The sequence below is a fragment of the Pelophylax lessonae genome (assembly GCF_965119305.1).
Source record: "Pelophylax lessonae genome assembly, contig: HAP1_SCAFFOLD_227, whole genome shotgun sequence".
Lineage (NCBI taxonomy): Eukaryota > Metazoa > Chordata > Amphibia > Anura > Ranidae > Pelophylax > Pelophylax lessonae.
Genome location: NW_028120103.1, coordinates 53,712 through 68,935, shown reverse-complemented (window position 1 = coordinate 68,935; position 15,224 = coordinate 53,712). Strand labels below are relative to the sequence as shown.

The following is a 15,224-nucleotide window of genomic DNA, read 5'->3' as shown; positions in this document are numbered from 1 at the left end:
GGCGTTTGATACAGTTCCCCACAAGCGCTTAATTTATAAAATAGGATCTGCAGGTATCGACAGCAGGGTTTGCTCTTGGATACGGAATTGGCTTAAAGGGCGTGTCCAAAGAGTGGTAATAAACAGCGCATACTCAGACTGGTCTGAGGTAGTAAGCGGGGTGCCCCAGGGCTCAGTCCTGGGACCAACCTTGTTCAATTTATTCATAAACAACATTGAGGTCGGGATCAGTAGTTCGATATCAGTTTTTGCAGATGACACAAAATTGGCCAGAGCAATAACTGCACAGCATGAAGCAGATATCTTACAGAATGACCTGGACAAAATTACAGAGTGGGCAACGACATGGCAAATGAGGTTTAACGTGGAGAAGTGTAAGGTTTTGCACTTGGGGACTAAAAACATAAAAGCACAATACACGTTAGGAGGGGAACCCTTGGGGGAATCAAAAATGGAGAAGGATCTGGGAGTCTTGGTTGATGATAGATTAGGCAACAGCATGCAATGTCAAGCGGCAGCTGCCAAAGCCAGCAGAATATTGGCATGCATAAAGAAAGGGATGTATTCCAGAGATAAGACTATAATCCTTCCACTTTATAAAACTCTGGTCCGACCGCATCTGGAGTATTCTGTCCAGTTCTGGTCGCCAGTCCTCAGGAGGGATGTGTTGGAGCTGGAGAGAGTCCAGAGAAGGGCAACTAAACTAATTAGGGGATTGGAGGACCTTGACTATGAAGAGCGTCTACAATCGCTCGATTTATTCTCCCTGGAGAAGAGACGTCTGAGGGGGGACATGATAGCAATTTATAAATATCTTAATGGGGATCCCAGCTTAGAAAAAAAGCTGTTCATTCGAAGGGATTGCATGAGGACTCGAGGGCATACAATGCGATTAGAGGAGAAGCGTTTTAACCTCAGGCAACGTGGGGGGTTCTTTACTGTTAGGGCTACAAGATTGTGGAATTCTCTACCACAAGAGGTGGTTTCTGCGGGTAGTATGGTGGCTTTCAAAAGACTCTTAGACTTACATCTCAAGGATCAGAACATTCAGGGGTATGTGAGATGATTACAGCCACACACACCTACACAGGTTGAACTGGATGGACTATTGTCTTTATTCAACCTCTCCTACTATGTAACTATGTAAGATGCAGCAACATTGCAGGGGAGAACTTTTAAGTTTCCCAGAGTGCAGCTTTAAAAAGGAACTCACCAGCCCCAAATGCAGTTAAAGATGAGTAACTACCAACAGCTGTGTATGCTAATATACAGCCAGATTCATTTTACTGAGACTTCAAAAAAGGAAAAAAAAAAAAACAACATTTGTATGAAAAATTACATGACCTGACTTGGCCTGATTACAAATTAAGATACCTGCCCAGCCCAAATTCACCAACAGCTACTCTGGATTAGCAAATTTGACAGGTAGGGAGAGTTTCACGTTTCAATAGAAAAATACAATTGTCAATAAGTTCTGAATATTGCAACTGCAAGAATTTGACAATATTTAGAAAAAGGACATTCCTAACTGACCACTAATGAGGGTCAGAATATTGACAGGGTGTACTGGAAAACTACAATGTTGCTACCATGTCCTACTTAGTATCAAAATGTTATATTCTTTATCGGCTTATAGCTTATGAAATGTTCTTTCATTACACCCAAGACCTACCTATCCTTTTCTTCATCATCTCCACTTTCATACTCTGACTCTTCTCGGCTTGACACATCCATATCATAGTCATCATCCAGCTCTGGTAGTGGAGGGTTCTCTGGAAGGTCGGGTGGGACTGGTGGGTATAGTGACGGTGCAGCAAAATGATCTGCATACTGATACAACAGACGTGAAAAAACTACCTTATGACAGTTCAAATGCCTATTACACTTACAAGTACTGAGAAACTTTATCTCACACATCACCTGCTGACTCAAACACAAACAAAATAAAAAAATTCAGCAGCTCCCTCTAGAAAAAAAAAAAAAAAAAAAAACACATACATCTGCAAGTACTTACACAACTCCATGCACTACCAATGTCCTCTGATTAGGAATAACCACTGGTTCTTACAGCAGACCTCCACTTCACTACTATTTAATGTTGTTGAGGTCAGAGCAAGAAAGCAGTAAGAGCTGCAGAGGACACAGGAGATGCACTCTTCCAAGGAGCTGGCTTACCAGAATATTTTTTTTTTTTTTTTTGGGGGGTGGGGTTGTAGCTCTTGGAGGAGTTAGTAGATTTGACAGGGTCACATTCGGCTCTGACCGGTCTACATGTAAAAAACCCGGAAGTGATGTCATGACATCAGTTCCGGGTACTCTGCGCCAAATTAAAAAAAAAAAAGACAGCATTCAAAACAGCCAAACTTGGAGTTTTGAATGCTTTTAAGTGCAGAGGAGGGGTTTTGAGTCTTTTAGACCCCCAGATCCCTCCCCAAGAGTACCTGTGAAAAAAAAAAAAAAAAATGGATTTTTGTAAAATCCTTTTCTCTTAGCTCATTGATAGACGTAGTCCTCGGTGATACAGCACCTCTGGGTTATGTTGCCTCCACAGGAGTAGGACTAGACAGGAAATAAAATGCTCTGGCCACACCCTAGGGGCAGTCCCCGAGGGTATATCCTCTCTCTCTCTGCCACAGCAAATCAGTTATGTCACAAAAGCAGTGTTTAGAGAATTTAACCCAACCCAACTCAAAAACAGAGGGGCGGGTACTACGTCTGTCAATGAGCTAAGAGAAAAGGATTTTACGGTAAGATTTTACAAAAATCCATTTTTCTCTATCGCTCATTGACAGACGTAGTCCTCGGTGATACAGCACCTTCGGGACGTCCCAGAGCAGTATCACAAATGAGGGGTGGGAAAATGGAAATCAAATCCAAATCTAGAAGGCCCAACCGGTGCCAACTAGAAGTTTACAATGCTCATCCTTAATGATGAGACTCAACAAAAAAATTTTCAAACAGAAAAAAACCCTCGAGGTAGACCACCGATCTCCTCAAATTGCGGCCTGCAAAACCTTGCGGCCAAATGAGGCATCCGCCGATGCCATCACATCAATTTTATAAAATTTTGTAAAGGTATGTACCGACGACCAGGTGGCCGCCTTACATACCTGGACCACTGACGCCTGATGGCAAAAGGCCCAGGAAGTACTGAGCGCTCGAGTGGAGTGCGCCCTAACAGGGAACGGAGGACTCTGACCCTTAATAGAATAAGCCTGTACCACCGTCTGTCTAATCCATTTGGCAATAGTCGCGGCAGATGCAGGCAACCCCTTTCTGGGTCCATCAGTGATCACAAAAAGTGAATCCGTCTTACGGAACGATTCCGTAGCCTTCAGGTATACCCTGATTGCCCGAACCACATCCAAGGAATGCAACGCATGTTCCCGATGATGATTGGGCTGAGGACACAAGGAAGGTAGTACAATATCTTCATTCAGATGAAAATCTGAAACCACCTTTGGAAGAAAGGATGGCTTAGGATGGAGTACTACCTTATCCCTATGAATCACCAAGTATGGGGACTGGCATGATAAAGCAGCCAGTTCTGACACCCTGCGTGCAGAAGTGATAGCCACCAAGAAGGCCACCTTCTGGGATAAAGTAAGCAAGGGAATCTCCCTGATGTTTTCAAAAGGAGGTTTCTGTAGAACCGACAAAACCAAATTAAGATCCCAGGGCAGTAAGGGCGCGCGGACTGGTGGAGCCAGGTGCCGCACCCCCTGGATGAAATTCCGCACCAAGGACTTGGTAGCTAAAGGTTTCTGAAAGAAGATTGCTAATGCTGAAACTTGACCCTTGATGGTGCTCAAGGCTAGCTTCTGCTCAACCCCTTTTTGCAAAAAGGCCAATATTCGAGTCACCGAATAGGTACGTGGAGGAAATCCTAAAGATTCGCACCACGCAATATAAGTCTTCCATGTGTGATAATAGACTCTGCTGGAAGTCGCTTTCCTTGCTTTAATAAGGGTAGGAATGACTGAAGCTGACAACCCTCTGTCCTTCAGTACTTGGGTCTCAATGGCCAGGCCATTAAAACCAGCGACTGTAAAGCACAATGGTAGATTGGTCTTCGAGACCGCAGATACTCCCTGAGACGCAGTTCCCACGGAACGTCCGCGACTAGCAAGTCCAAGTCGGCCAGACCGGCTTGACGAGGCCAGCCTAGAATTTCTAGGACCACTGGCACTGACGGGATTTGAACCAGGCGTCCCTAGAGCTATCTGGCCCCGACCATCCGAGAAAGTCTGGTCGTTTTCTGTTCCCACACATTTATCCGACACCTGATTCCTATCAGGAATGGTGATCTCTCCTGGTTGAATCTCAGGGACCGAAGTCACCCGGCTAGAGGCTTCTTGGTCTGTCTGGTCAACCAGATCCGATTCCTGTGGGGAATTGAGACTAATCTTAGGAAAAGGTAAAGAAAAAGATCTGTTCAGGGAACGGTGACTACCGCTCCCTGTAGTACTTAAATGTTGGAAGGGAAGAATCGCACCGGTAGTAGTAGTCGATGCTCGATCTAATGTCCTGAATACCGGTGAAAACGTCCCCCCACCCTGAAACCGGGTGGGGGCGCACCTTCAGGCTGTGTACTCCTTTGCTTCGGGTTTGGCTGGGTTGGTCCTCTGTTTGTCCGACCAGCCCTTCTTAAACCCTCCTGGAGGAGTCTTGCCTTTCCCGCTTGTTCCAGCCGGGCGCCCTTTATGGGCGGTAAAGAAAGGTCCTCGCTTGTTGCGAGGTCCCTTAGCTTTAGCAGCCTGTGGCAAAAAAGTGCTCTTGCCCCCAGTGGCATCCTTAATGATTTCAACTAGGGTGGCTCCAAATAGGCGATTCCCCTAAAAAAGGGAGATTCGTCAAGGTCTTTTTGGAACCTAGGTCAGCTGACCAGCATTTTAACCACAGCACACGTCTGAGGATTACCGCTGACATAGATGCATGCCCTAATAGGGGGGTAGCATCCAAGGCACAGACAAACTGTAGCCCTTGTATAATCTGTTCCATCAAATCAGATGTTCCCTGGGGAATATCTTTTCCCCTAAGGTCTTGGCGTACCAATCTCGCCCATTCCGTTAGTGTCTGGGAAACTAGACCAATAACAATTACTGGTCTAAATGCTGACCCTATCAGGGAGAAAATAGTGCGGGACTCTGCTTCCATCTTTCGATCCACCGGATCCTTAAAGGACGAAGTGTCCTCCACTGGGATAACCGTGGCTTTATTCAGCCTGGAAATAGGTGGATCCACCACTGGTGGTACCGTCCATTTCTTAATGAGGGATTCCTCAAACGGATAGCGTCTAGCAATACGCTTGGAAATAGTAAAGGTACGCTTAGAATGCTCCCATTCTCCTTTAATTTTATTACCAAAACACTTGGGTACAGGAAAAACCTTCACCGTTTTGATGGGCTTGTTAGTACCAAAGGGAATCTATGTTTCAGTTGCCTCTGCCGGTAAAACCTCAAGTCTTAAGGTTTCCCGCACCGCCACAACTAGTGCGTCCACCAGTGCTTCTTCCTGCATTATGGCGGAAGAATGAACGTCCTCCTCACTGTCTGAGGGAGCTTTACCTGAGATAACAGCCCTTACAGAGGGACCTGCAGCTGCAGTGACCGTCTCTGAATCTGAGTCAGAGGTGTCAGATAATATAGGGGTAGGCGGGGGTCGCTTTCTTGACCCCCGTCCCTGACAGGCCGCCTCCACCCGAGCCACCATAGACTCCAAAACTGCTGTAAATGCATCCATACTCTGTGCACCGACGGGTCCCGTGGCCCCCTCGAGGGAAACAGGTGGGGGTACTTGTGTGGCAGGGTCCATGATTATTCCAGTAACTACCCGGAAAATACAATCCAAACTTAAGTAAAAAACTTTTTTTTTTTTTTTTCAGACCCCCAGCGCCACAAAAGCCCCTCAGTGTTACCTGCTAGGGATCCCTATCGATCGAGAGAGAGAGAGATAGACCCCCAGGCTCACCACTTGATGCTCAAGAGTTCACTGCAACAGGTTACAGCGCTGTCTTCACAAACAGGAAGTCTTTTGGCTGGCTGCCCGGGAAGAAAGGAGGCGGCTCCGCCCCTCTGCACGCCTTCCGGCGCCTCCCCTAGCTCCACGAGGTGTTTGGGTCACCTCAAACATGGCCGCCCCCATGCTGGAGACACGAGGCTACGCCAAAATGGCGGCCTCGTGCGATCTAGCAAACAATGGCGGCGGTTGTACCGAATAGCGGCGTGACTGCAGAGCATCACAACACCTTCTCTACATGGGGATTTAGCCTGGTCGGCGGTACCGGACCGCATGGCCGTCGGAAGGCCTGCTATTGCTGGAGACTTGACTTGGAAAGCAGTCTATATGTCCGTGGCTTCTGACTGGTAGGATACTTATATTATTACAGTAAGATTCCCATACTGCCACTGATTACAATCTTTTAACATATTTACAATTAGATTGTCAGCTCCCAAACCAAGCCTCCTGGCTTTTTGCACATAAAAATCACACTCAAAGTAGGGGGATCTGTGCCATGTTATAGGATAGAGGGGAACTCATCCTTACCATACAGAGAGGGGCCCGCGTTCACCACAAGACCCGTCAGGGGAAGGGGGGAACATACTACTCACCATACCGGAACCAGGCGGGCACCAACTCCTGACAGTACCCCTCTCCACCGGGGCGGGAGGGCTGTCGACCAATACGGACGCCGTGACTCATGGTCCTTGGCGTTTTAGCGAGACGTTTACCTCGCAGGGTCAGTCCCTCCAGTGGGACTATTTCGCGGCCGACCCAGCGCGGAGCTATGGCCTGCACGCGCTCGTAGGCTGAACTGGGGTGACCACCGGATCTCAACATCCAGCCCGTCGCCCAGTTCAGCTTTCTTGCTTGAAGATCTCACAGGAACACTGGAGAAAAAAAGCTGTCTAAAAAATCTTTTTAAGAAAAAAATCCTGCCAGGACCGAAGATCCCAGCAAGGTATCTAGGTCCTTACTCCTGACTAGACAGAAAAAAACTGATTTGCTGTGGCAGAGAGAGAGAGGATATACCCTCGGGGACTGCCCCTAGGGTGTGGCCAGAGCATTTTATTTCCTGTCTAGTCCTACTCCTGTGGAGGCAACATAACCCGAAGGTGCTGTATCACCGAGGACTACGTCTGTCAATGAGCGATAGAGAAAAACTTTTTATAAAGCCCGAAAATAAATCGGCCAATATCGGCCGATACCGATATCCGATGACCAAAATATCGGTATGGGCATTAAAAAAAAACGATATTGGTCGATCACTGATACACACACATACATATACACTGCTCAAAAATAACAAACACTTTTTAATCAGAGTCAAAGTCAAGTCAATCCTAAAGCCAATTAAACTCCTGGGATATTGATCTGGTCAGTTAGGTAGCCGAGAGGGTTGTTAATCAGTTTCAGATGCTTTGGTGTTAATGAAATTAACTGGTGCAACTAGATGGGCAACAATGAGACAACCTCCAAAACAGAAATGGTTTTACAAGTGGTGGCCACTGACAGTTTTTTCCCTACTCATCTTTTCTGACTATAGAATAATAAAATGCCGACACTGGTTCACCTTCAGCCAATAATCACTGCCACATTCCTAATTGAATATAGGAGAAAATGTAAAAGGGTGTTCATCTGTACTAATCCACAGATTAGCCCCTATAAGGGGAAGCATACAGTGATAGAACCGCCAAACATGGGACTTTGGAGGCAGGGATCTATATGGCAAAATATAGATAAATGTAGACAAAGCAGTTAAAAAGGTATAGTTTTATTATCAAAATGATCAATCATTAAAATCAAGGATGCAAATTGACATAAAAAAAATGTCAACAATGTACAAAAATAATACATAGTAAGTATCTGAACCAAGGGATACAGTAATGGGGTCACCAAGGTCCAAAATCTTTTCTGACTGTTTTTCACTAGTTTTGCATTTGGCTAGGGTCAGTGTCACTACTAGTAGCATGAGACAATACCTGGACCCTATAGAGGTTGCAAAGGCAGTCCAACCCCTCCAGAATGGCACATCAATACGTGCCATTGCCAGGTTTGCTGCATCGCCCAGCACAGTCTTAAGAGCATGGAGGAGATTCCAGGAGACAGGCAGTTACTGTAGGAGAGAGCTGGACAGGGTCGTAGAAGGTCCTAAGCCCATCACAACAGGACCGGTATCTGCTCTTTTGTGCAAGGAGGAACAGGATGAGCACTGCCAGAGACCTACAAAATGACCTCCAGCAGGCCACTAGTGTGAATGTCTACGACTAAACAATCAAAAACAGACTTCCACAGGCCCGAAGCCATCTAGTTGGCCCTGTGCTCACTGCCTGGCACCGTGTAGCTCGATTGGCATTTGCCATTGAACACCAGAATTGGCTGGTCCGCCACTGGCACACCGTGCTTTTCACAGATGAGAGCAGGATCACCCTGAGCACATGTGACAGACGTGAATGGGTCTGGAGAAGCCTTGGAGAAAGTTATGTTGCTTGCAACATCGTTCAGCATGACCGGTTTTGGTGGTTGATCAGTGATGGCCTGGGGAGGCAGACGTACAGACATCCACAAGCTAGAAAATGGCATCCTGACTGCCATTAGGTATCAGAATAAAATCCTTGAACCCATTGTCAGACCCTACGCTGGTGCAGTGGGTCCTGGGTCCCTTCTGGTGCAAGACAATGCTTGGTGAGAGTATGCAGCCAGTTTCTGGAGGATGAAGTAATTGATACCATGCTCGTCTGATCTAAATCCAATAGAACACCTCTGGGACATTATGTTTCAGTCCATCTGACGCCACCAGGTTGCAGCTCAGTCTGTTTAGGAGCTCAGTGATGCCCTGGTCCAGATCTGGGACACCATCCGTAGTCTCATTAGGCGCATGCCCCAACGTTGGCAGGCAGGCAGGTGAGTTTAAATTGGCATGGGGAAGAGGACCAAGATCCGAACTGGATCATGGATCAGAGATCCCTAAACGTGTATGAGAGGTGCCTGGGGAATGTATAAAACCCCAAACAGGACTTTTCCCAGCTCTCTCTGGGACGCTCTGCAAAATATCCCCTCCCGCCTTGTTTCAACCCCAGGGTTGGAACACCTGTGGCCCAACAGGAGTGGACACGGGACAGGGCATCTACATTCCCCATCTCAACACCTGGCCTGTGTTTTACAGTAATCTAGTAGAGCCAAAAACCACTGGTTCACCCATCTATTAGTCGCCTTCTTTTGGGCCATCCATTTTAGAGGAGCATGGTCAGTTATCAAATCAAACTGGTGCCCTAACAGATAGTACCTTAGCGCAGGGCTCGACAATCCCGGGCGCCAGGTCGCATTTGCGACTTGAATTAGCGACCTGGCGCCTAGGGGTGCCCTGCAGAAGGTGTCCTGTCATTTTTGCCCGGACTTCCGCGCACAGAGTGCACGGACTTCCGGGCCGTCCGAAAATTGAGGCCCCGGCTTTTCGGCCTACTTGAGATGACAGGCTTCCAATGGGGAACTGGCGCCCTCTTGTGGAGGCCGGGGAGTAATGACTGTTGTAATGACTGTTTCCACTGCCTTTTTGTTCTCAATTCATTACCATCCCCCTGTCCAGTTAGTTACCTTTGACAGGGAGTGTGGTTATTATTATTTATTTAATTTTTTAAATGTAAAAAAAAAAAAAAAAAATATATATATATATATATATATATATATATATATATATATATATATACACACACACTTTTTTTTTTTTTTTTTTCCTCATCGCCATGCCACAGCCGAAGGCCCCTTTCACACGGGCTGTCTGATCAGGTCCGCCTGTCAGTTTTTCAGGCAGACCTGATCGGACCCTTGATTCTCCTCTATGAAGCAGTAATCTGCTGCCATCTGATCCTGTCCACCAAAAGCAGACAGATGGTGGTTCTATTTTCTATCCATCCCGTGGATCGGATCAGATGGCATCGGATGGAAAGAGACAGTCTGTTTTCATCCAATTGTGCTATAGAGGAGAGTGGGGTTCTAGTCGTATTTATGTGTAAATAAAGCTTGGTTGTTAAGTTTAAAAAAAAAAAAAACTGGCTCCTAACTTTTTTAGCTGGCTCCTAGATTTCAGGAAAATTTGTCAAGCCCTGCCTTAGCGCATCCAAGACCGACTTTATAGCTCAAAATTCCTTTTCAATAACTGCATACTTTCTCTCGTGTTCATTAAGCTTTCTGCTCAGGTACACCACAGGGTGTTCTTCCCCATTGTGTACCTGTGACAATACTGCCCCAATACCTACATCAGACATCTGTCTGAACCAAGAAATCCTTTGAGAAATCAGGGGAGTACAACACTGGCTGTGCACAAACAGCCTTCTTTATGACTTGGAAAGACTCCTCTGCTATTGGGGACCATTTCACCATTACCGATTCTTTCCCTTTTGTAAGGTCAGTCAGTGGGGCAGAAGTTGCAAAATTTGGGATAAACCTCCTATAGTACCCTGCAATCCCAAGAAAGGCTCTGACCTGCTTCTTGTTTGCAGGACATGGCCATTCTTGGATGGCTTCTACTTTGTTTAACTGAGGTTTAATGACTCCACGACCAATAGTGTAGCCCAAATACCTGGCTTCCTCTAAACCAATGGCATTTTTTTTAGATTTGCTGTAAAACCTTCCTTAAAGAGGGAATACAGAACAGCTTGGACAGGGAGCAAGTGAGACTTCCAGTCAGTGCTATGTACCACTATATCGTCCAAATAGGCAGCTGCATACTGTCGGTGAGGTCTTAGGGTTTTGTCCATGGCCCTCTGAAATGTCGCAGGGGCATTTTGCAACCCAAAAGGCATTTTTATGTACTGAAACGAACCCTCTGGGGGTCACAAACGCAGTCTTTTCTTTGGTGCTACTAGTCAGGGGTATTTGCCAATATCATTTGGTCAAGTCCACAGTAGTTAGGTAGCAGGCTTTGCCAAGTCGGTCTAAGTTTGTCAACCCTGAGCATTGGGTACGTGTCAAACTTTTGTCACTGCATTAAGCTTTCTGAAGTCATTGAACTCCAAGTACTATCCGGTTTTGGGACTAAAATGATGGGGCTGGACCAGTCACTATTGGATTCCTCAATGACATCTAGCTCCAGCATCCTTTTTACTTAATCAATAGCGTCCTTTCTCCTAGCTTCGGAAATTCTGTACGGTTTGAGCTTGACACGGACCCCAGGTTCAGTAACAATATATCATGCTAAACCGCTGAAGTCGTACCAGGTAACTCTGAACATTTTTCTCTTTTCCTTATCAGGAACTCTCTAGCTTCTTGTTTTTGAGAATAAGACAGGGGGGTCTGGAATCGTGACCTCAGGGACCAGAGGGAACTCAGTACCCCTAGGTGTTTCAGGGACGGACCTCACAGTCAAGGCTAGCCTATCCTTCCAGGGCTTTCACAGATTTATATGGTATATCTGCTCTGGCTTCCTTTTACCTGGTTGATACACTTTATAATTGACCTCCCCAACTCTTTCCACTACTTCGAAGGGACCCTGCCACTTAGCCAGGAACTCTAAACAGTGGGAACTAACACCAGGACCCTGTCACCAGTTGAGAAGACACAGAGTCAGGCTCCCCTGTTGTATATTCTCTATTGGGCTGCTTGGGCCTGCAGTAAGTGTTCCTTTAACATAGGCATGATCGCTGAAATCCTGTCCTGCATTTGAGAGATGTGCTCAATGACAATTTTGGGGGGTGTCTGCTCCCCTCCAAGGTTTCCTTGGCTATGTCTAAGAGTCCCTGAGGGTGTCTCCCATAAAGCAACTCAAAAGGAGAGTATCCCATAGAGGATTGGGGTACTTCCCTGATGGCGATCATCAAGTATGGAATCAAGAAGTCCCAGTTTTTTCCATTCTTCTCCACAACCTTTTTTAACATACTCTGTTTTATTGAAGCGTTCTACCAAGCCATCAGTTTGAGGGTGGTATACAGAGGTTCGCAACGAGGTCACCTTAAATAACTTGCACAACTCTCTAGTTATTTGTGACATAAATGGGGTGCCCTGGTCCGTAAGAACCTCCTTAGGGATCCCAACGCGACTGACCACCATGAACAAGTCTTTAGCAATGTTCTTAGCGGATGCAGTGCATAAGGGAACTGCCTCGGGGTAACAAGTAGCATAACCCATGATTATAAGAATGTATTGATGACCCCGGGCAGACTTGGGAAGTGGACCTACGAGGTCCATGGCGATCCTCTCAAAGGGCACTTCAATAATGGGTAAGGGCACTAAAAGGACTACGGAAGTGGGGTTGTGGGGCTGACATCTGACAAACAGGACAGGATTGACAATAATTGACAATATCTTTCTGTATCCCAGGCCAGTAAAACCTGCATAACACCCTTTCAATGTTTTTTTTCAACCCCTAAATGACCTCCTAGTAAGTGTCCATGAGCCAATTCCAGCCCCACTTGTCTGTAAGGCTTAGGGACCACCAACTGTTCAACAATTTAATCGTTCTGTTTATATACACAATACAATAAATCCTCATTGCTGCTGAAAAAGGGAAAACAGGGCCTGTCCTACATTCTCCCAGGCCCTGGCAAGAGTAGGGTCTTTTCTCTGCTCGCTACCAAAGTTTTCCTTGTGCACATTAAGATCAGCAAACTCCAATGTAGCCTCAGGGTCAGCAGAAGGTTGTCCACCTTCACTGGCTGTGGGGACTTCCTCAGGCTCCTCCAGTTCTCCTGCCATAACTGAGAAAGGAAAACCCGGGGAACATTGAAAAGAATCCATTGAAACCACATTGTCAGTGCTTGCCAGGGGTTCTGGCTTCGCCACGGAGTCAGTTACTGTGACCGAGTCAGGACGATCCCACAGTTCTCAAAACTTAGGGAAGTCTCTACCAATGATGGCCTCATGCACTAAGTGGGGCACAAGTCCGAACGGATAGGACCTAAATCAGTTTTAAAGCTAACAGTAGCTATGGGATACTCCAGAGTATCACCGTGTACACAGATCACAGAAACTTTTTTAGCATTGAAATTCACAGTTTCAACTCTGCTTTCAATTTCCGCTTTAACCAAAGTCACCAGACTTCCCGAGTCCAGCAAGGCCGTAATAGGCTATTAACAGTCATTTGGCATATGCGTTTTCCTACACTTGACGCAGTAGCGCATGAAACAGCAGCAAACAGACTGCCTTCTAAGATATGTTACACTGCATGGGTTCATCTGTCAATGGACAGTTTGCTGCAACATGTCTCAGTTCCTGGCAAGGGAAACACCTGATGTTGCCCCAGTTTAGTTTGCCGACAGGCAGTGGCTTCCCTTGTTTGGGACACCAAGCTTCAGCTCTGGCACCAAAATCCTCCCCCCTGTCTCCTTGCCATGCTGACCACCCACTTCCCCTGGAACAGTCTTATCGGCTGCCTGGGGAGGTCGTAGCTTTGGGTGGAAAGTCTGTGCGGCTGTAAGGGTGGTGACCAGGCTCTCTGCAGCATAGTACCTCTCAACGAGCTCCACCAGGTTGTCTGCCGACTTCGGGTCTCCTCGACTCACCCACTTCTGCAGAGCATTTGGTAATGACCTCAGAAACTAATCCATGACCACACGCTCCACTATTTGTGGACCAGACAAGGACTCCGACTGTAGCCATTTTCATGCCAGGTGGATTAGGTCAAACATCTGTGATCTTGGGGGCCTCTCATCTCGGAAGGACCAGCTGTTGACCCGCTGGGCTTGAACGGCCAAGGTGACACTGAGATGCGCCAGGATTTCCTCCTCGACCTTCTCATACTGTCCTGCATCCATGGACTCCAAATTGTAAAAGGCCTTCTGCGATTCCCCACTAAGGCAGAGATCAATCCTGCCCACTGGGTTTTGGGCCAGCCTTCTCTTTCAGCGGTTCTCTCAAAACTTAACCAGAAAGGCCTCTGGGTCATTGTTAGCAGTCATCTTGGACAGGAAGCGACCCACATAGATGGCTGAGGAGCTGTCTCTAACCCCTTCGGTTTTAGCAGCAGACTCTTGCGCAAGTGTCTGCACCACCTCAACCAGCGCCTTTCTGTTTGTTTCTGCAGCACTTGCCAGTTTTTCAAACATTAACTGGGCTTGCTCTTGTACAGCACCAATCAGCACCAATCTGTTGTTGAAGCAAAGAGTTTGCTTGCTGCTGCGCTGCTTTTGCTTGCTGCTGTGCAGTGTTGGATAAAACCAACTGTTTGAGAATTTCCTCCATGTTCAGTCACTCCAGGTACTGGCCCTTTAAGTAGTAACTTACTACCACTGCCCGCAGGCCTCCACCATATGTAAGCTGGGGAACAGGTAGCAGGTGCAAAGCTCCCTGGAAAAAGCAGTCTTTCAGGCACAGATACCAAATCCAGTGCGGTAGTGACAAACAGTGCAGTGTTTATTGGTGCTATATCCAAGTGCTGTACAGTGCTTTAAAGAAAAAAGCAGGAGAAATAATAACAAAACAAAAACCTAGCTGTGTCCCGGCACTTATTGTACACAATGCAGGCACTCACTTACAGGCTGAGCAAGCCTACAGCTTGTCAGCTTCCACAGACACAATCTGACAGTTTTAACAACCTTCTGCTCTCATAGACAAACGTTGTCTGATTTCCCAGGCTGAGAGAGCACTGGCTGTCTCAGGGGAGTTTAAATTGGCCTGGGGGAGAGGACCAAGATCTGAACTGGATCATGGATCAGAGATCCCTAAACGTGTATGAAAGGTGCCTGGGGATGTATAAACCCCGAACAGGACTTTTCCCAGCTCTCTCTGGGACGCTCTGCTACTATATATATATATATATATATACACATACATATACACACACATACATACATAATATATATATATACACATACACATATACATACATACATACAGATCCTTCTAAAAAAATTAGCATATTGTGATAAAGTTCATTATTTTCTGTAATGTACTGATAAACATTAGACTTTTTAATATATTTTAGATTCATTACACACAGCTGAAGTAGTGCAAGCCTTTTATTGTTTTAATATTGATGATTTTGGCATACAGCTCATGAAAACCCAAAATTCCTATCTCAAAAAATTAGCATATTTCATCCGACCAATAAAAGAAAAGTGTTTTTAATACAAAAAAAGTCAACCTTCAAAAAAAATTATGTTCAGTTATGCACTCAATACTTGGTCGGGAATCCTTTTGCAGAAATGACTGCTTCAATGCGGCGTGGCATGGAGGCAATCAGCCTGTGGCACTGCTGAGGTTTTATGGAGGCCCAGGATGCTTCGATAGCG

General features: G+C 46.3%; 1 protein-coding gene across 1 annotated transcript in view; it reads right to left on the bottom strand.

Annotated features, from left to right (window-relative positions):
- Positions 1-15,224, bottom strand: part of LOC309543570 (RNA-binding region-containing protein 3-like) — a 111,252-nt gene that overhangs the window by 56,738 nt on the left and 39,290 nt on the right. Inside the window, exon 6 of the mRNA XM_082276037.1 lies at positions 1,673-1,830. Coding sequence (XP_082132163.1) covers positions 1,673-1,830 — 158 coding nt within the window. The remainder of the gene's footprint in view (positions 1-1,672; positions 1,831-15,224) is intronic.